The sequence below is a fragment of the Vicugna pacos genome, chromosome 29 (genome assembly GCF_048564905.1).
Source record: "Vicugna pacos chromosome 29, VicPac4, whole genome shotgun sequence".
Taxonomy (NCBI): domain Eukaryota; kingdom Metazoa; phylum Chordata; class Mammalia; order Artiodactyla; family Camelidae; genus Vicugna; species Vicugna pacos.
In genome coordinates, this window is record NC_133015.1 from 26,445,644 (window position 1) to 26,466,963 (window position 21,320).

At 50.9% G+C, this 21,320-nt stretch overlaps 1 protein-coding gene across 3 annotated transcripts in view; it reads left to right on the forward strand.

Moving 5' to 3' along the window:
* PRKDC (protein kinase, DNA-activated, catalytic subunit) overlaps positions 1 to 21,320 on the forward strand; it is a 118,506-nt gene that overhangs the window by 30,482 nt on the left and 66,704 nt on the right. For all 3 annotated transcript variants that reach the window (XM_072951646.1, XM_072951647.1, XM_006204656.4), the window contains exons 26-37: positions 1,037 to 1,144; positions 3,790 to 4,016; positions 6,098 to 6,192; positions 7,472 to 7,571; positions 8,777 to 8,910; positions 11,491 to 11,745; positions 14,398 to 14,621; positions 15,106 to 15,311; positions 15,624 to 15,756; positions 16,103 to 16,261; positions 16,946 to 17,149; positions 20,942 to 21,127. In XM_072951646.1, coding sequence (XP_072807747.1) covers positions 1,037 to 1,144; positions 3,790 to 4,016; positions 6,098 to 6,192; positions 7,472 to 7,571; positions 8,777 to 8,910; positions 11,491 to 11,745; positions 14,398 to 14,621; positions 15,106 to 15,311; positions 15,624 to 15,756; positions 16,103 to 16,261; positions 16,946 to 17,149; positions 20,942 to 21,127 — 2,031 coding nt within the window. The remainder of the gene's footprint in view (positions 1 to 1,036; positions 1,145 to 3,789; positions 4,017 to 6,097; positions 6,193 to 7,471; positions 7,572 to 8,776; positions 8,911 to 11,490; positions 11,746 to 14,397; positions 14,622 to 15,105; positions 15,312 to 15,623; positions 15,757 to 16,102; positions 16,262 to 16,945; positions 17,150 to 20,941; positions 21,128 to 21,320) is intronic.

Below are 21,320 nucleotides of genomic sequence, written 5' to 3' on the forward strand. Positions count from 1 at the left end.
AATTTATGTAGTAGGAATAAAAAGTTTAATTCCTTTGGGGAAAAAAAGTGATGCTTTAAGACCAGGCTAAACTTCCAAACTGAAAGGTAAGGCCCTTCCTTTCACTTTAAGTCTAAAAATTGCTTCAAAGTTTAGAAAGACTTTTTGGAGAGAAGGATCCAGCTGCAAGAGGACTCTTGCTTAGTGTGAGCTCCGATACGCTTCACGTGGTTGTTGACCTGGTGTCGTCACGATGTGGGTGAGCTCGGTGCCAGGGGGGATGTGAATGCCCTGGGTTTCCCGGGGATCCTGGAGGCCCGTGTGCATGAGACTGAGAGATGTGTGGGGCATACAGGTGGGGGATCTGCTTCAGCTGTGCTGGGAATGCTTTATTATCCCTGGAGAAGAGGATTAGCTGCGTAACCGTTTGTCCCAGGTAATTCCTCTTGTCCAAAAGGATAACAGACTTCTGTCCAGGCCTGAGAGACGTGGTGGGTGGTAAAGCCAGAGACCCCCGGTGCGCTCTGGGCCCTGGAGGGACTGTGCACATTTGGGAGGGTTGGAGTGGGAGCCCAGAGTCCCTTCCATCTAATCTCCAAGGAGTAGCGCTCTTTCTCCCTCCTTTCGGCAGGGGGAGGAGAGGTGCCTCTTCTGTGTGTCCTGTCTGCAGGACAGCTCTGAGGTCTGCAGTGGATGGTGACCTGGCTTTGGTTGTCACCACAGGGTGTAATTGGGGCATAGTTGAGTAACGATGATGCCTGTGGTCCTGGAGGCCTCCTGCACACATTCAGGATCGAATTCATCAGGACGAGTGTCTCAGCCAGCACGCTTGCCCCGCTATCCTCCTCATTAGAGGAACCGGCGGTTTTGTATGCATATCTTTCTTTGCTGGACTCCCGGGAGGGAAAGAAGTTGGAACGTGTTCGTCACGGAATCTAACTAGAGACACCACTGTGGTGTTACCGCTGAATTTTGCTCCTGCCGTGTGTGTAGTGGAACTCTGTTCAATATGAAGTTAACGTGGAGAAAATAGATTCTGATGGTTGTGTTCCTTCAGGTGACGAGACAGCTGTTTGAACCTCTGGTTATGCAGTTGATTCACTGGTTCACCAACAACAAGAAATTTGAGAGTCAGGATACTGTTGCCTTGCTGGAAGCGATCCTGGTGAGTAATGTTGGTCCTACTGGACCCACACTCAGCTTGAGCGGAAGTTCACTGTCAGGGGTCAAGATGGAACACTTGGCGGGGCTGTGTCCTCTCTTGTAGAGAATCTGTGGGGCCATTTTTTTTTAAACATTTTTTTATTGAGTTATGGTCGTTTTACAATGTTGTGTCAAATTCCACTGTAGAACCCACACACTTTTTCAGTTATACAGGAATATACATACATTCATTGTCACATTTTTTTCGCTGTGAGCTACCGCAAGATCTTGTAGATCTTGTATGTATTTCCCTGTGCTATACAGTATAATCTTGTTTATCTATTCTACATTTTGAAATCCCAGTCTGTCCCTTCCCACCCTCTGCCCCCTTGGCAACGACAAGCTTGTATTCTATGTCTATGAATCTGTTTATGTTTTGTATTTATGTTCTTTTTTTTTTTTTTAGATTCCACATATGAGCGAACTCATATGGTATTTTTCTTTCTCTTTCTGGCTTACTTCACTTAGAATGACATTCTCCAGGAGCATCCATGTTGCTGCAAATGGCATTATGTTGTCGGTTTTCATGGCTGAGTAGTATTCCATTGTATAAATATGCTGCATCTTCTTTATCCAGTCCTCTGTTGATGGGCATTTAGGTTGTTTCCATGTCTTGGCTATTGTAAATAGTGCTGTTATGAACATTGGGGTGCAGGTGTCATCCTGAAGTAGGGTTCCTTCTGGATATATGCCCAGGAGCGGGATTGCTGGGTCATATGGTAAGTCTATTCCTAGTCTTTTGAGGACTCTCCATACTGTTTTCCACAGTGGCTGCACCAAACTGCATTTGTGGGACCGCATTTTAATGAACAAAATGCCGAATTTCATTACTTAAGTGATGCTTTTAAATATCTGCAAGCAAAAATTCACTTTTTTTTTGTTTTGCTCTCCTATTTGGGGAGATGGCTGTAGGTTTGACAGGCTTCACCTGCATTAAGGCAGTGTGTGTGTGTGTGTGTGTGCGGGTGTGGAGGGTGAAAGGGGAATGAGAATGTTCTTAGACTTCTAGGAGTTGCAGTATCCTCTTTTTTTTTTTTTTACTATCTGTAGTGTAATAGTTCGGATTAAAGGGAATTTTTTGAGCTCATGCAGTTTTCTCCTGCATTCTGATTCAGTTAACTAACAGCCCCTAGAAATAGCAGCTCTCTGCATAGAACGATTCTGAGATTTCAGACCTAGAACTGTTAGGACTGGTCGCAGGTACACTGAGGGCAGGAGCAGTGGGGTCAGCCAGGGCCTTCCTATGTTTTCACACATTTTAGTTTTCTGAACCTGTGGGAATAACTTTGCATTTGATTTCTTTAAATGTCCTCTTAAATGATTTTAGCTGTTATTTCAACCTATAATTTTGTTTGTTGTGTATCGCATGCAGAATCAAAACCCCCAGTGGAAAATATAGCATGTTTGTCCAAACAAACATCCTTTAATTCCATCTTTTTGCAGGCTGGTTCCCACTGGAATCAGTGTCTCACTTTCTGTTCAGCTCGGATGAGATGTGTCAGTCTGGGCATCAGGACGCTGCACGTAGCACTGCCATCCACCTGTCTGGCTTGCCGGGTGGGTCCTGGGCATCCCAGTGGTGTGTGGTTGTGAACAGTCCTACTGCTCTCGGAAACCCCTCGCTGGATGCCACCTCTGGGCCGTGGTCGCTGCTGAACATTTTAAATCAGGATGGTGACATGATTGCATCTGCGGTTTAATCCCCTGCAGTGTCTGCTAGTGACTCCTGCCTGGGACAGATACGTTTAATTAAATTTAACTTGCAGCTTATTTCATTCAGATGGATTTCGTCTAATGTTTCCATTCTGCTTTTGATCCTTGAAGGCAGCTTAAGTCAGGACTTCACAGGGAGTCGGGTGAAAGATGGTGTAAAACAGGACAGGTGCAGAAAGAAAGGCGGAGAAGCGAGGGCTGGTGTGACCCTCGGCGTGGCCGCAGTCCCCGCGGGCCGGATTCCCACATCTGTGCCACTGCTCCGAGGGGCACCCAGCACCGCCCCCTGGTTCCGGGGTTCTGCCCCCTTCCTGAGTCCCGGTGAGCACTGTCTGCAGAGGTTTGGGGGTGTCAGAACCCCCGTTTCAGTGTCTCTGTGCTTGTCCGGTTAAACTTCTCCTTCGTGCATCTCAGAGGGAAACAGAAACATCCACATTTCCTTAGCCGTTTTCCAGGTGTTGAGGGACGGGCCCCTGTGGAGCAGCTCTGTGAGAGTCCACCACGTCTCTGCGTGGCTTGTCTCTGGCGTCACAGCTTCCCCGGGCCGGCAAGGACGTGAGCCTCTGCCCTCAGTGAGAAGGCTGCTACGAGGTGGCAGCAGCCTGCGTTCTCAGGGTGCAGTCAGCTGTGTTTCTCAGGAAAAGGCTGCTTTGTGGTTTGTAATTAAAGTATTCTTCCTTTTTTCACGGATTTTTCAATTTCTTAATGTGTTCAGATGGAAGCGTCTCTGCTGTGTCGGAAGGAGCTGGCTGTTAGGCCAGGCTCTAGACAGGTTGCTTTGACTGGCGCCCGCTTTTCCTGAGCGGCTCTGAAGCAGTGTTCGTAACATGTGCCACTTGTGCTCAGAGGCAGACCGGGATATTCACTCAGTTGTCATTTTATGCTTTGTTTCAGGATGGAATTGTGGACCCGGTTGACAGCACTTTAAGAGATTTCTGTGGCCGATGTGTCCACGAATTCCTCAGGTGGTCCATTAAGCAGACAACACCACAGCAGCAGGAGAGCAGTCCAGTAAATACCAAGTCACTTTTCAAGCGACTGTACAGCTTTGCACTTCACCCCAGTGCCTTCAGGAGGCTGGGGGCAGCTCTTGCCTTTAACAGCATCTACAGGGAGTTCCGGTGAGTGATCCTCCGGGGGGCGGGGGGGTGTAAAGGTCTTTACGTTCTCGGTGGTGACTCTGAAGTGGCTCAGTGTTTATGATTCCACGTACTCATGTACCAAGCATTTAGTAAGTGGTGATGTTCTCTGTGCTGTGCTGTTTTCTGGGGATTAAACAAGGAGTCAAAATGCAGTTTGCATTCAGGAGGCTCAGGAAGTCCTGAGAACTGCATTCAAACATGGATCTATGCACTCTGGAAAGCGTAGCAGGAGATGTGGTGCAGGGTGTCCTGACACGGTTCACATTGTTTAGGGGGGCTCCCTGTACTGTTTACACTTGGGGTGGGACTTAAAGGACGAGGGAGGCAGCCCGAGCGTTTCAGGAGGGGACAGGGCAGAGAGAGATGGGACGACGTGGACGGAATGTAGGCGGTGCGCTCCTGGCTGTGGGGTGTGAGGTTTGGGTGGGAGCGAGAGGAGACTGGCCGGGAGCCTCTGTCTGCAGAGTTCATGGTGAAGGGGACTCCCAGAGCCCAGTCTGTGCAGTGGTGGGAGCAGGGAGGGGCACACGTACTGCTCCTGAAGTTCACCTGCCAGCAGCTGCATGCAGGGTCTGGGGGCCAGGACGGCAGGGCAGGGGTTGCTTCACTTCCAGGGAAAGACGGTCCCTGACCTCAGCTCGCGGAGCATCTGTTCACTTAGTGTTGCGGGGCTGCATGCTGCAGGGAGACCAGATGTCGCCCTTCCTGAAGGTGGCGTTTGACAAAGGGGTAGGGAATATTTCGTCAGTCACACAGATGAAGGTAAAACTTACAGCTGAAATCAGGGCTTTTGAGCAGGGGTACCTGACTACGGAGGAGTCCTGTCGTGAGGAACCTGACCTCGTTCGGTCAGAATAGCTTGGTTCAGGAAGTGGCAGTTGGGACACCGGTGACTGAGTGTGACCGTGCGTGGTGGCTCGTGCTGCCCAGAGCACCTGTGGTGACGGTTCTTTAACGTGTGGATGTTGGACTGTGTTGCGCACCTGAAGCTGATGCAGTGGTGTATGTCAGTTACACCTCCACTTAAAGCCCTAACCTGTGTAGAGTTTACAGACTCATGAAAATGAAAGAAGTTCCTGCACACTTAGCACCCAGGTTTAGAAACAGAATATTATCAGTGTTTTGGACCCGCCCCTGCCCTGAGCTCGCCGTTCTCCTACTGGAGGTCACTTGTTCCCGTTTTGCCTTTCGGCTGGGTTGCCTGTGTGCACCCCGAGCACTGTGCTCCTGGTCCTGGAGAGCAGCTGCTGGTTGTGGGCACGGTGGGTGAGGTGGGTCAGGGTCTTCACTGTCCGGGACAGGATCCTGGGACACCCCGCTGAGCAGGGACTGGCATCCGCTTCCCTGGGAGTAACGGTAGCCCGTCCTGAGGAGCTGGGTGGACCAGGTCCCTTGTTAGTCCGGGGAAGCAGAGCCCTCCAGGGATGTGCGAGGGAGACCCACAGCTGACACGAGGAGAAATGCTGTCCAGGGACGTGCACTGCCCTTTGACGTCTGCCCGCGGCTGTCCGAGCCAGAGCACTGGGAGGGAGCCTCAGGAAGGGGGGGTGCCACTCTGCCCAGCGTGTGCGGGCGCAGCACCCCCTCCCCGCGAGAAGCCGTCTGCGCTGGACGGGCCGCAGACGTCACTGTCCACGGGCGGCGGGTCTGGCTGAGAGGCCCGGTGCTGCTGTTGGTGCTGACTGCCTGTGGAGAGGTGGAGAGCTGTTAAAACTACTGTGTTTTACATGAATGTGGATGAGGTACCAGGTTTCTTTTCAGCTGCATGCAATTTTAATGAGGTGCGTGGAGCGTGGTCAGAACAGCGGTTTTAAGGTTACGTCCTGTGAGTGGAACTGCAGGTGAGGTAAGTGCTTATGTGGGAAAAAGCCGGGGCTCCTGGGTCTGCTCTGGACAAAGCTGCTTCTTTGAGAAGCATCTTAGGTTGTTTGGGGTCTGGAAACACGTGAGCTGCTCTTCAGGACAGGTTAGTGGAGGCACGCTTGTTGGCAACACGGCCTTCTTCCTCGTCAGGCGTGTTTGCTGCGCTCTCGGCTGAGGCGGTGTCCCTTGTGTTGCAGGGAGGAAGAGGCTCTGGTGGAACAGTTTGTGTTTGAGGCCTTGGTCACGTTCATGGAGAGCCTGGCCCTGGCCCACGCGGACGAGAAGTCCTTGGGTAAGTCTCGCCTGCGCCGTGTGCCGTCCGCCCGCCTTACGGGCGGGTGAGAGCTCCTCCCGGGGCCCCGGGGTGCTGTGCCCTGGCCAGGGCAATGAACGCAAGGGAGACGCGCCCTCCCTCCCAGACCCGGTTTGTGTGGGGCCTCTGGGCCTCCTCCCCCAGGCGCCACGTGCCCCAGCGGTCCCTCAGCTCAGCCCCTGGCGGGGGGCCCCACCGAGGGCGCGGGGCGGTTTTCTGTGATGCTCCGGTGAAGCTGGCCCGTGGCTGTGGTGACACGACTGAAAATGCAGATTGCACAAGGTGAGGAAGGTCGTGACCTCGAAGATGTGGTCAGGGCTTCCTGCCCGCTCCTGACCTCAGTGAAGAAAGTAGCAGTTTCGTCGCAAGGTTGTGCTGTTTTGACCGTATGTAAGACGTGATTTTAAAATACCAGGTCAGGAGTAGGCTAACGTGGCTGAGGAGTGATAAGTTACAGTCTTTACTGGTACCTCTGGGTCTCTGGGCGGGCGGCGGTCCCCACGCAGTCTGCGGGTAGGTCGGGCCGGGCCCACACCTCACAGCAGCGGCCACGCAGCCCCCTCTCACCAGGTGAGACAGACAGATTAATAAGCTCTCTTGTCCTTCCTGCTGGCAGCCCTGCTGTGAGCAGAGATGCGTGAGACTCAGTCCTGACGTCAGTGGCTTAAGAGTTACTTTATTTCAACAGCATGTGTATGTGAATTTTCTCAGACAGTGAAGCTTTGCTCTGAAAAATCAGTACCGTATTTCAAAGGCATAGGAAGAACCCTTCCCCTGGGGAGTAGAGGTCAGAACGAGCCGTGCGAGGCCCCTCCCCTCAGCGGCCCCAGGCCTCTGTGGGTGGCGTTGCTGCTTATTCCTGTTCTCCTCTGCAGGAGCCGTGTCACTGAGCTGTGATATGGTTTAACCTATGTGAGAGGAAGCGGAGCTCGAGGGACTTGCACCCCTAATATGGTGGATGGAAGTACACAGGCTCTGGCCTGCTTTGTGGGGCTCATAACACCTGCAAGGCCTCTCGGTCGCAGAGCCGCGCGTGGGGGCTGCGGGTACTGCCTGTGCGTCTTCAGTACGGGTTTCGTTTTTGGATGTGCAGTGTAACTCACTTACTTAAATTTCATATTTTGAGGGATGGAAGCGTATGAACTGTTCTGAATAAATCATCTCTTTAATTAAAAGAGTAGGCCTGTAAACCCACAGACCCTCTTTGTCAGTGCGCCCGCTGGCCCTCCCCGAAAGCTCACCTTCTTGTTGTGTGCAGGCACCGCGCAGCAGTGCTGTGACGCCGTCGACCACCTGGGCCGCATCATCCAGAAGAAGCACACTTCTCTGAACCAAGCCAGAAAACGGCGCCTGCCACGGTACGTGATGTTCCTTTTCCGTTTCTTTTCCCCAACACAAAACTGTTATCAGTTAATAAAGGAGAATCTGGGAGGAATTTTCGGAAGTATGAAGAGTCAGTTTTCCAAAGTTGTTAAAAAGCTTAATGTTTGGAAATGCTTTAAGGTGTAATCTTGGTTGGAATGGTGGATACAATATGAAAATTAGTTTTGAAGCGTTTATTTTATTGCACTAATTTTGAATATGAATTCTATGTGGAATTGCTTGACTGAAATATGCATGGACTGTCACGGAGTAAGTCTGATGAAGTATAGGAACTGAAATAATGAAATAGTAGGATTTTGACACACATGGAATTACAGGATTATGAAGTGAAGCCACCCAAAACCGAGACTGGGTTAGTGACCGGCGATTTCCAGTCTTCACTGCCTTTCTGTCCCGGCAGGGCCTTGTTCTCAGACAGTGGGGAGCGCCGGGCCCCTCTGCGGTCTCCGTGGGGCTCTCGGGGGCTCTGGTGTCTGCTGGCCACGGTCACTCTGCAGGGGTGCTGGAGACTGGTGACTGGGCGTTAACATCCCCTCTTGTTTTACAGCTGAGTCCTCCAGATTCTGCCGTTGACTTGTGGGTCTCTTCACGTCATTGGTGCTCAAATTTTGGCATCAGAATTACCTTGAGGTCTCATTAAAACAGGTTGCTCTGGGGAAGAGTGCAGCTCAGTAGCGTGCACGAGGTCCTGGCCTCAGTCCCCAGCACCTCTGTTAAAATAAGTAAATAAACCTAATTACCAGCCCCCCAGAAAACAGTAGAAAAAGGGAAAGCCGCACAGCTGGCTGGGCCCTGCCCCCCGTCAGCTCCCGTAGGTGTGGGGTGGGGGCGAGCACCGGCCTGTCTGCGGGGCCTGCGGCTGGTACTGCTTCAGAGGCGCTGCTCTAAGTCTGAACCCCCTTTTGTTTTCGGGTGCAAGGAAGAGGAAATGTGAAAATGCTGGGTGCTGTTCTTTTGAGAAATGCTTTTTAATCTTTCCATCGGTTGAAAAAAAAAGGATGCCTTTTTACATTTGGATTGTATTGTAACGATAATATGTTAAAAATGAATTGAACGCCTTTTATTGAGGTTTCTCCATGTTCAGGGTGGCAGAGTCAAGTCTGTGGTGCTTGGACTCTTGGGCCAGCAGAACGCTGCCTGTCGGGGCGTGTGTTAAATGCAGTGTGCTCTCTCCACACAGTGGGTTTCCACCTGCAGCATCCTTGTGCTTATCCGACGTGGTCCAGTGGCTTTTCGCCAGCTGTGGGAGGCCCCAGACAGAGTGTCGGCACAAGTCCATAGAACTCTTCTACAAACTTGTTCCTTTATTGCCAGGTACCGTGATCTTGATGTCCTGTTACGGTGGGCTTTGCTTTTTTGCCAGTCGTTAGAGATGCACATAGAGATCTTTTCTTTATTTAGGTGACAGTATGTTTCTAACAAATACAAAGAAGTGTGTTCAATAATCATTACAGATCATTTATATGACAGGTGCTAAATGATGAGTGTACGTTTCTCAAGGATTTCTCATAGAGGGAAAGAAAAAAATGCTGTTTTGCTGTTAGAAGATACAGAGAAAGTAACTTTAGAATTCCTCAGTGTTTTTTTTTATTCCACTATATTTTTGCTTTTCTCCTCCATTTAAAAGAAATCGTGGTATTCAGTTGAGATTTAGAAGTCCTGTTAATAGTTAATGAAAAACTTACTGTTTTATTTCAACATGTAATAACAGGCTTTCAATAGGCTCCTGAGTCTGAGTGACCCCAGGTCACTGTGGTGTCAAAGGAAAGCAGTGCTTTTCAGTAGCTCCGGCACAAACCACTGACCTGTGCTTACAGGCCGGAAGCGACTTCTGAGTTTCTCAGGAGTGAACGTACTGTTCTGTTTTCTTAAGTAACGGTGAACCCAGGGTTGGTAGGAGCTCAGGCATGGGGAAGCTTGGCCCAGCGCAGACCCCGGCCGTGGCCCCTTCACACGCACCAGGCCCCTGTCCAGAAGCAGGACGTGCTGTGTGCGTGTCCCGGGGAGCCAGTGGTGTTCAGAGGACGGCTCTGAGCACCCCCCTCGGCTCCCCTCTGGTCGTTGTGAACGTGGCTGTGGCTGTCATGCTGCTCAGGGTTGCGTGCTGTGTGTGGCGGTTGTGTCATCTGCACGGTGTTTCACCACTCAGATCATAGTGTGTATGTGTCTGCTGTCACTGAAATCTCTCACGTACAGAGAAGTGTGTATCTGTGGGTTTGATGGAGAGAGTTTAAAACCGTTGTTAGTGTTTTGTACTTGCTTACTGCTTTTGGTTAATGAAGTTTGTTTTATGTGTTGTCGTTCTCACGATGAAATCCGTCGAGAGTGGGTGGGGTGCAGGGTGGGGCCTCTTTTTTTATTTGTAAGGAAGCCGAGGCCCAGGCGTTAGGTAAGTAGGGCCGCCTGTTGGCCAGCGCCACGGTTTCCAGGTGGCTCCCCTGCCCTTCTCGTTGCCAGCAGGGCTGCGAGTGTTTCAGTGAGAGGACTGGAGCGCCACCTCCCCAGTGTCCTCGTGAAACAGGACGCGCCTGCTGGGAGCCTTCCCTGCCCCCATGTGACTCCTTCCTGACCTCCCCGGCTCCCACCCTCTGCTGGGTCCTCCCCCAGCGAGTTCTGAGGGACGGCCTTGGGTGTTTCTTTAGACCAGTGGTCCTCTGTCCTGCGGGAGTGTGGGGTGCCAGGTGCCTGGACACCCAGGCCTGTGGGATGCAATGTCAGGTGTGGGTTGTGCCCCGCCGCGTGTCAGGGCCTTTGGATGCTGATACCTGAGTGGGGTGTGTGGGCCGCGAGCCGGAGAGCGGTGGGAGGAGCGACCGCCACGCTGTGTCCTTCTCCTCGACGTCTGCTGCTGCTGCCCTCTGAGCTCTCCCTTGCCGTGGAGTTTACATTCCTTACTCCTCTTTGCTCATTATTGTGGTTTGATTTTCTTTGTCTAGTCTTAGCAAGAATAATGGAAGGTTTAACATTCCTGAAACAAACCTGAAATGTGGTATTAGTCTTTTACTGATGTAGCTTGTGATAGGTTTTTTATTGTCAAAAAATACCCGTTTCTTCTTTTGCATCAGAAGTACATGACTGTTGCGGATTTTTCGCCAACTTCATTACAGTCAGAATGGTTAGACCTTTTCAGAGCCACTGGTTTCAGTGCATGCAGAATACACTTCTATGTTTTTTTCTTTAATTTGGAAAATGACTAATACCTAAAAGAAAAACATCTTTTAAAAAGCAGATCATTTGACTTTATTTAATAAACACTGCACTTACTGTGTCATGGGTGCCTTTCTGGTTACTTTTTCAAACGTTAGTCACTTCAGTTCACTTAATTTTGGAGCTGGCCTGCTGGTACTGTCGCGGGTCTCAGTATGGATAGGAAGCCGAGGCTGGGGAGCTTGGCCCCCATGGCCGTGAGCACAGGCAGGGTGGGGACCGAGCGTGTCACTGCTCTTTGTGTTTGTCCCTTAAATTAGTCCTTAAGAGAGAAATATTTGAAGAAAAGACAGGCAGAGAGCATGAGTTTCATAGATGTTCAAGTGGTTTCCTGCTGTTTTAATGATGTTTAAAGAAGCTAAAGAGAATGGCTGTTGGTGGAAATGCCTTCTTGGCAGTTACTAGTGGGCAAGTGGTGAGTGCTGTGGTTAGAAACAAGGTTGTCCCGGATCATTTTGAATTTTACTGCACTGGTCAGGTGTTTGTGCGGGATTTTTCTGGAAACTACATTTGAAGTGTGAAGATAATGCCAGTCTTGTTCTGGTCTGATGACATTTTTAACATACCAGACTTTTAACTCTTGTTTTTTTATTATTGGGAGATGTTGTTGTTAAGTATAGTGATTACATGATTTTAGTTACATGAAAGTTACTTATATGTGTGCTTTCATCTTGTTTCTTTTTTCAGGCAACAGATCCCCTTCCTGGTGGCTGAGAGACGTTATCGAGAGAGAAGGCATTTCCTGGGTCGTCCGCACGTTCGAGGGGGGCGGAGGAGCTCCTGACCAGCCATCGGGCATCCTGGCCCAGCCCACCCTCCTCCACCTGCAGGGCCCGTTCAGCCTGCGGGCTGCCCTGCAGTGGATGGACATGCTGCTGGCGGCGCTCGAGTGCTACAACACCTTCCTGGGCGAGAAGACGCTTGGGGCGGCCCAGGTCCTGGGTGGGTGCAGCCTCCCTGTCCTCACCGTCCAGTCTGGCCGGGAGCCATCCTGGGAAAGGGGTCAGAGGGGCCTTGATCAGACAGCTGGCTGCCGGCCAGGACCGCAGCACCGCCCCAGGACCGCCTGCCAGAGCTCAGGCTCCGGGCACTTGTCCAGTCACTGCCACTTTCCTCCCTGGTCATGGGTCCAGGGGCCTCTGCAGTTTTGAGCCTGGGGCACATGGCGTCCTTCTGACTCGGCCCCGTGCTCTGCCTGTCCCAGTGGCGTCGCTTGCAGGGTGATTGTGTGGCGGGAGGAACTGGGCCCTTGCAGGAGCATCCCCGGGACAGAGGCCGGGGCAGCCTGTCTGCGTCTCCTGGGGTCTCCCTGGACCGCTCTCTCGGGGCTGAACTGAGACTCGCCCCTCAGAAGGAGGCGAATGTTGGTTAAAGTTCCGCCGGGGGATTGGGGGTGGGGCTTGGGGGTTCGGGACAGAGCCCGCTGGCTTCCAGCTCCAGGTGGACGAGGCGGGCACTGCTTGGGGCAGGAAACTGGATTTCTGCTGCCCATCCTGGGAAAGCCTGACTCCAGTATGAGCACGACCTGGGCCATTAAGTGTGAGGGTCTCAGAAGGGTAGGCCAGACTGTGAAGCTTTAAAATCAACAGTATTAGCTGTTCAGTTGCAAATAATGTCTTAAATTCGCAGTTTTAGGAGGTCTCACGTGTCCTCATTTTGAAAACTCAAGGAAAAAGTGTAGGAAATACGCAGCCCTTCTCCCCAGTCACACTCCCTGATGAGAAGCACCTTAAAAATAGTGTTGTGTGTACTTTCCTGCACGTGTATTTAAGATTTTTTTTGACTTGTATACATGAGTGTAATGAATTTTAAGATTTTTACTTAATTCAATCACACACACACACACACACACTTTAATGTAATTTGCTTTTTAGAAAGAAAGCAATTGCACGGGACGCCCTGTGTCGGCACACACGCCTTTATCTATCAGTACACAGACTGCCAGGCTCTGTGTCTGTACCACACTTGGGTGGCCTCCAGGCTGTTTATTCCCGTGCCCTGTGAGGGGAGGGAGACGTTAAAAACAATTTCCCCTCTTCCCAGCTTTGAAGTTGACCAACGGTTTTTTCTTACAGCTTTGAGTAACTGGAAAAGTTGAACTTCCGGTCTGCTGTAGGTGTCGGCATTTCATTATAAAAATGTTAACGTTACTTGAAAAACATGTATTCGGTGGAACTTAAATACCGTAGTATTTTCATACTCAGCCTTTTCAGCTTTAAAATAGTTTCTTTCCTGGGAACCTGCCAAGTCCCTGACGTGCGGCGACTGCTCTGCACCCCACCTGTTGTGTCCTGGCGCTGTGCACTTCCGTGCTTGTGTTCTCGCTCGCCAGCTGGCTGAGCGTTTGCTCGGGGCTCTGCTGTGCTGAGCTCTCTGTGCATTAGTTGTTGGTGCATGTTGTGTTTGTTACCACCGCTGCGCGGACACAGGAAACCTTGATAAATCGTTATTGCAGATAAAAGGTAGAATTATATGATTAGAATCCTTTTTTTTGTTTTATGTAGATTTTGGTACTAAAAAAACTTACTCACACAAACAAGTGCCATATTTGAAAAATTCTAAAATGTACATTTTCCCCTTTTACTGTGTCTGGTTGGAACGTGTTGTGTGTGCTGCCCGTGGGGTCTGTTGGATTCAAGGATATTTGGGGTTTGAAAACATAATTCTTGACATATTTTCTCTCAGTTCTTTGAATATATAGTCACCTGTCATAAAAATTAATAATCTGTTGGTTGGCAGTTTGATTAACTTTCTTTAAATCTGATAAAAACTGAATTGGAAACCGTAACCTTGGAGGATTCCTTAGCCAGTCACCACCTTCGCTCACTCCCTCAGCACATACAGCCTGTTGTCACTGTCCCTTCGTGTGGGGCTCCGACGTCTTTACGGTGGGATGGTTGCCACGCTCAGAGTGCAGGAGGAGGCCGGTGTATCCATCTTCTCTGTGTCACGCAGGAGGGCGGACGTGAACGGCAGAGACCGGAAGGGAGGCGTGATCTGAAATTGATTCCCTCAGACGGCTGGTCACGCACACCTGTTTTGGGGCCACTATCCTGACGTGTCTCTTCGTTGCCCCTTTGAAGGACAGTTAGGTTGTTTTTCATTATTAAAAGCATCGCCCAAGTGAACATCCTCAGAAGCGCGTCTTTGAAATTCCGCCATTACCTCATGAGGATAAAATTCAGTGCTGGATCAAAGCGTGTGAGCTTTTCAACGTTTGGTAGAAATTGGTGTGCATATTTTTTTAAAGCTTTTGTTATGATTTACCAAATTGCCCTTCAAAAAGAGCGTGTTGACTTATGTGCCCACAAGGAGTGTTTGCAAAGCAAGACCTCACTTTGTGTAGACGTGTTATGACTGTGAGTCTGCAGTTGGCTTCTGCTCGGGTGGTGGTGATTTTGAAATGAGAAGAAATAACTGCCATTTTATTCTGCTTTTATTGAACTTTCAACATTTTGACTAAAAACGTATCATGCCTATACTTAATGAAGGAATTTTACATTAATCTTAATGGGCTCAGAAGGAAGCATATGTAAGTATTTCTTTTCTTTTAATTCTTAAAATCTGTTAATATTTCAGTGTAACTTTTTCCAGGTGCGGAGACACAGTCTTCACTTTGGAAGGCGGTGGCTTTCTTTTTAGAAAGCATCGCTCTGCACGATGTCACGGCGGCAGAGGAGCGCTTTGGCCCTGGGGCAGCCAGCGACAGGCCCAGCCCCCAGGAGGCAGAGAGGTTCACGTACAGCAAGTGCACGGTCACTGTCCGGCTCCTGGAGCTCTCCACCACGCTGCTCAGCGCCTCGCCTGAAGGCTGGAAGGTAGGCCCGCCCACAGAGCACGCGGCTGCCTCCTTGGGGCTGCCTGCTGCTGCGAAGTCACCTGTTCTTGGAAATGGCCGACTCTGCACGCACCTGAGACCCTCGTTGTAAAGGCCAGGTGGTTTTCCCCAGGGTTTTACTGGCAAGTGCGTTTTACGCCGTGATCGCACATCCGCCTTAGGAAGCAGGCGTCAGCCGATGTCTTAAAGTGTGTCTGTGAATCTTGTGCCCGCAAGTCACCCCTGTCCTGCGCCCGGGTGAGAAGCCCACGGCCGCTCCTGGGCCAGTTTCGCTGGGACAGCGCCAGGTGCCTGTTCCCAGTGGGCTGCGACACCAGTGGGTCAGGTCCTCCTGCAGAGCCCACAGTGCCGCTGCCTGGCCTGGTGGGGACTTTGCCAGCCCCGACCCTGGCCAGGCAGAAGCCTGCTCGCAGGCTGTTGGCTGCGTGGATTTCCCGGCGTCGACTGGTCGTGTGTCTGTGCAGCTCCTGGAGGACCCGTACCTTGCCAACCTCATGACACTCCTGGTGACCACGCTGTGCGCGCCCTCGAGCCTGGGCTTCAACGTGGGCGACGTCGCGGTCATGGACCACCTCCCCCACGTCTGTGTGGGCCTGCTGAGAGCCCTAAGGGCCACGCCGCTCCGGGCCGCGCTGGAGACGCGCCTCAGGGAGGCGATCCCGGCTCAGAGGTGGGCCTGCTCCTGCCATTCGTGGGGGCTGCAGGGATGGTCTCTGTGGCCGCAGGCAGGTGCAGTGTGTCTCACCCCTGCCCGACTGGTCCTTCCCGGAATCTCGGGGGTGAGGCTGCTTGGGGCTTGGCCCCGCGCTGTCTCCTCAGCGGGACCCACGTGGGCCTGTGTTGGGCGACCTGTGTCTGCTCTCGTGGGCAGGGCAGTGAGCTGGGTGCCTGGAGGCTGGGGATGCATTACGGAGGGACACACAGTTTTCATTTTTCTTGACGGTAAAGTCATGGTTCTCCTTCTGTGTCTCTGCATGGCCAGCATGGAGGAGCTCTGTGCTGCTGACCTGTGGGGCCCGGACGTGCACGGGAGCAGGGCCAAGCTGACATCTCTCCTATCCGCGTGCAAGCAGCTTCACAGAGCCGGCTTTCTGCAGGCCGTCGCCCCGGCTCAGGTACCACGCCTGCCGCCGTCATGCCCCTCAGCTGCTTCCGCTCGTCAGCCAGTTCATCCGTGCAGAGCGTGCCAGAGCAGGTTGCAGACATGCCTGCTCCAAACGTGTCTGTGTCGTCTAGAATACAAGAAAGGAAGGGAGTGTGAGGACTTAGGAACGTAACGGGAGAGTCCCCAGCAGCTTCTGTGGGCCTTCGGCCCCGGCTGCCGCTGCGCCTCAGCCGAGGGGAGAGGCGGCGTCCCCGACACCTGGAGGCAGTGTCGGTGTTTCCTGAGCGCAGGGTGCGGGGCTGCCTTTTTCTATACGACACCTTGCTGCTGGGTGTTTCAGTGCTGCTCCACTTCAGTCTGCAGATCAGCAGCTCTCTCTTGGCACAAAGCTGCTCTCCCTGGTCTTCAGAAGCATCGCGCCTGGAGATGAGCGGCAGTGCCTGCCTTCACTGGACCCCGGCTGCAGGCGGCTGGCCGGGGGGCTCCTGGAGCTGGCCTTCGCGTGTGGAGGACAGGTAGGAGAAACAGCCCCCGCGCGCGTGCTCGCCCGACCCTGTGAGGTGGAACTCACTCACAGGGCCTCTAAAACTGGAGCTTAGCTGGGTGAGTTCTTAGCTGCACGAGGACTTTAACTGATTTATGTGAGGGGGCTTTTTTCCTAAAAGGTTTTTGTTTTTTTTTTTTTAAGAAATAGAATAGCATTCTTCTTAAGCTGAGGTTTTGTCTGTCCCAATTCATTTCTGGAAGGGCTGTAGGCAGAGGGCACTGTGTGGTGAAAGCTGACCTGCACTGACACAGCGGCCTCCTCTTCCCTCATCCTTGGCAAGTCTTTGGGCAGCAGACTTGGGACGGGCCCTGGGGGAGGGTTTCGCGTGCTCACAAAGTCCTCGGGGCCCTTTGCACCGTGCAGGGTCCCCTGACTCCACCCGTCTTCCCTTCTGCTGCCCCTGCGTCCGCTCAGTGCCCAGCAGTCCCCTTCCTAGATCTCCCCTCAGAGCAGCAGCCACAGGATGTTTCTAGAGCCGTGGAGACTCAGGGGCCAGGGAAGAGTTCTTACCCAGAGTGAGACCTAGAAAACAGAGCCACGTGGAAATGCCACGACGCAGACATGGCCCCTTTAGACTCCATGCTTGTCCACTTCGGGGTTCACAGTGGCCGGGGCACCTCCGTACCATCACCCTGTCCTGTCCTCTCTGCAGTGTGAGTGCCTCGTGGGTCTCCTCCTGGACAAGACGGAGGTGTGCATGCCGTCCTCAGGTGCCTTCCAGAGGAGCGCCGTCAGCTTCTCTCACGGGCAGTACTTTTACAGTGTGTTCTCAGAAGCAATCAACGCTGAACTACTGAAAAATCCAGATCTTGCCGTGTCGGAGCTCATGAAATCCTCTGTGGACAACCCCAAAATGGTAATGGGATTCTCCTGCAACAGTGGTGCTTACAGCAGGGTTGCCGTATTCCTGAGATAACGCATCATTAAAACAAAGTAAAGTCTCTTCCTGGAGCTTTAAATACAAAATCAAATTATGCAAAAAACAGACCCTGTGAAGATTAGTGATTTTAATGGATGTGAGACATCAGTCACTGTTTCTGATCTCGGGGCCCCAAGTCTCAGGGCTGCTGTGTAGGGATGGAGCTTCGCCGGGACCTTCTTTGTGCACCCGGCCCGAGGCCGGCCTGCTCCGGGTCCCACCAGCTTCTGCCCAGCCTTCCCCACGGCTGAGGCCTCAGGTCCCACGTGTTCCTGCACGGCCCCTTCCCCCCCACGGAACCTCTGCAGATCAGCATTTAGTATTTGGGCGACTTTGGCGTGCTAAACGTATAAAGTCATGGAGCTTTACCTGGTCTGTAGGCACTCAGAAATCGTTAGCGCCGTAGTGGCAGGACTGCCTGGGGTTAACAAGCTTTTATTCCAAGCAGTGTTCGTCGCCTGTGGGGGGTGGGGGCGTTGGGGTCGCCTTACCCCAGGAGTCTGCCTCTAGGAATTTGCCCTTGAAAGTTAGAAATAAAACTGCAGGAGGCGCACAGCACTCAGGAGATGAAGCATCTTGAGCTTTTAAACTGTTCAGCCTCACGGGGAAGCTGATGGGTTGAAGCTGTGCTCACCTCCTCCTCTTCCTCAGTCCCTCCGGTGCGACAGAATCAAGGCTGTTGTTTTGTTTTGTTTTTAAAAAGCACAGTCTTGAAGGGCACAGAAAAGGAGGAAAAGCAAGAGGGACAACATTTTGGAAGCTGGAAAGCAGGACAGCAGTGGCAGATGTCAGAGTCGGAGGAAGCTGCAGGGTGGCCTTGTGGTGGGGGCGGGCACGCCGGAGGGAGGGCGGGGAGAGCTGGGCGGACATGGCTCCCTCCGCTCCTGTCCTCGGGGCTCCTGTCCTCAGGGCTCCTATCCTCGGGGCTCCTGTCCTCGGGGCTCCCATCCTCCAGGCTCCCGTCCTCGGGGCGCGCAGGAGGCCGAAGGCTCTGATTCCAGGCATAGTTGAGGGTAAAGACACCTTTTTCTAAAGAAGCACCTTTCGTGGGGTTAGAATCACTGTTTATAATACACGTATTTCTTGAAGCAACAGAGTGCAACTTGAAAGGCTTTGCACCATAACAAAGGCACTTTATTAACTCCACTGGTGAGAATTCCAGTCTGTTCTTTTAAAATATATATATGATTTTACTGAAGTATAGTCAGTTTACAATGTTGTGCCAATTTCTGGTGTACAGCACAATGCTCCAGTCATACGTGAACATACATATATTCGTTTTCATACTCTCTTTCACCGTAGCTACAGCATATTGATTATGGCTCCCTATGCTGTACGGTATAAATTTGTTTGCCTATTTTATATGTACTAGTCAGTATCCGCAAATCTCAAACTCCCCGTTTATCCCTTCCCACCCCTTCCCACCCAGTAACCATAGGTTTGTTTTCTGTGTCTGTGAGTCTGCTTCTGTTTTGTAAATAAGGTTTTGTTGTTGTTGTTGTTGTTTTGTTTTGTTTTTTAAGATTCCACATGTGAGCAATCTCATGTGGTATTTTTCTTTCTGTTTCTGGCATACTCCAGTTAGAATGACGATCTCCATCCGGGTCCATTTGTTTTGCTGCTGATAGCATCATTTCGTCCTTTTTCACGGCTGAGTAGTGTCCATCATGCACACACACCACGTCTTGTTTATCCAGTCATCTGTCCATGGATGTTTAGGTCGCTTCCATTCAGTAGCCAAGACATGGAAACAGCCGAAGTGTCCGTTCTGTACTTTTATCTCCCAAGTTTACTGTTAGTTCCTTAACTTTTCTGATCTTGGTCTCCTGCTGGTTTTTATTTTAACTGCCAAAGTGTGTGTATTCCTGTATTTTGCCCATTTGTCTGTTGGGGTGCATTTTCTTACCGATTTGCAGGACTTTTTGTGCAGGAAGGGCAGTGGACCTCTGCCCGTCCCGTGTGCGGAGGGCGCCTTCCCTGCTGGCGCTTGTCCTTCTCACTTGGGCTGTTGGTTCCGTGCAGAAGTAGTTGGTGTTTTCTGTAGTTAAAGAGGATGCTGGCCGTGCGTTACTGCGGCCACTCTTAGAAAGGCCTTCTCCTTCCCAGTATTGTCTTTAAAATCTGCCCATGTTTTCTTCTGTTACTTTTTATAGTTTCTTTTTTAAACAAGTGTAAATAATGCGAAGGGCACTTTAGAAATGACGTTTTTTCCCTAAATGCTTATTTATTGGACATTCATTCACTAATGCATCTGTTCCTCACTAATTCAAGTTCCTAACTTTTTCGGATGCAAATCTCTGTACAAATTGGGTCTGAGGTTGTATGTTTTAATTTGTTACTTAACCACCTGTTTCTCATCCAGTACCACATTGTATCAATTCCAGCAACTATAAGATACATTTTAACATTTGGTAAGGCAGTGTTTCTTCTTAGTGTTTTTGTTTTTAAGAATTTTTCAAGCTATACTTTTGTATGTTTATTCTTCAGAGTGAAATTTAGAATCATTGTGTCACAGCCCTTTCCACAGCACAGAGGGATTAAACCAAGTTGACCTCTAAAAAAATTAAGCCACTTTCTCTGTGGGGGGCCCCTCCTTTTATTCAGGTCTTCACCCGTGTTCTCAAGTCTTTCTCTCACACTGTTACATAGCGTTGCAGTTCTGCTCATACAGTTCCTGCACATTTCCCACTAAGGCCATTTCTGGGTATTAGATGCACTTTAGTTGTAAATGGATTTTGCTCTGTATTGTCTCTGTAACAATGTGGTATATCAGAAAGCTACTGATTTTATTTGTTTATTTTATAACCATTCATATTAATGAATGTTTTTCTCCCCCGTTTTCGTGAGATACACTTAGCACAGTGTATTTGTCACAGGCGTGCAGTGTGCTGATCAGACACACGTGTATGTGTGAAACCATCACCACAATGAGTCTAGCAACAGCATTTCACATGGTTTCGATTTTCTCCTTGCAGTGAGAACCTCTGTGCTCCTTGGGCAACTTTGAAATGTATAATCCGGCAGTGGTGACTCGCCTCTGTGCTGTAAATCACACCTGCAAGCCCATTTGTTCATAGCTGGAGGTGTGCACTGGCTGGCCCCCTTCACCCATTTGGCCCCTCTGCACACCCTCTCTGGCAGCTGCCAGTCTGTTCTCTGTATCTGTGAGTTGGGTATTTTAGACTCTACGAGTAAGTGATATCACACAGTATCTATTTTCTTCTTTCTGACTTATTTCACTTAGCATAATGCCCTCAAAGGCCAATCTGTGTTTTAGTAATTGGCAGAATTTCCCTTTTTTGTGGCTAAATAATTCTCCACTTTATGTGTGTGTGTCCTGTGTGTGTATGTGCGTGTCCCTTGTATGTCTGTCCCCATGTGTGTCCCACGAGTGAGTCCCTTGTGTGCCGTGTGTCTGTGTCCCCATGTATGTGTGGGTTGCACACGGGGATGATGGTGACAGGACAGCAGATCTCCCCTCCCATCGAGAGGGCACAGCTGAGAAGACAACAGAGAGCAGGTTAAGCATGACGTCGTAAGGTACCACGTTACACTTCCGTGGGAAAGTCTGCATGTTAAGTGCTGTCCTCAGATTTGAGGAGTTGTGAAGTGAGCAGCTGCTCTAGAGCGAGCATCTTCATTTTTCCAGAAGGGCTTTGACAGGACAGCCCACTTTGCCATATGATGTTAGCCTGATGGTCAGGTTTCTTCTTCCCATGACTGTTTCAGGTGAGCACAGTTTTGAATGGCCTGTTGGATCAGAGCTTCAGGGACCGCACGGGTGAGAGGCAGCAGGGCCTGAAGCTGGCGAACGCCGTCCTGCAGAGCTGGAGAAGGTGCGACTCGTGGTGGGCCCTGGGTTCCGCCCCGGACAGCAAGACTGCGGTGTTGACCTTGCTGGCGAAAATTCTGCAGGTATCTTGAGAGACATTGGAAATGTGGCTGTGTCTGTTGCTTGCAGCTCTGTGACTTGCATCTTTGAAAATTTGATGGAGGTTTCTTGGAAAGCTCATTGACTTGACAGAAATTTTAGGCAAGTGCTGGTGACCTCACTTTTTATCCTTTTCCCTTATTTTACATCGTTAGCCTGTGTCTTCATTGTTGTTTC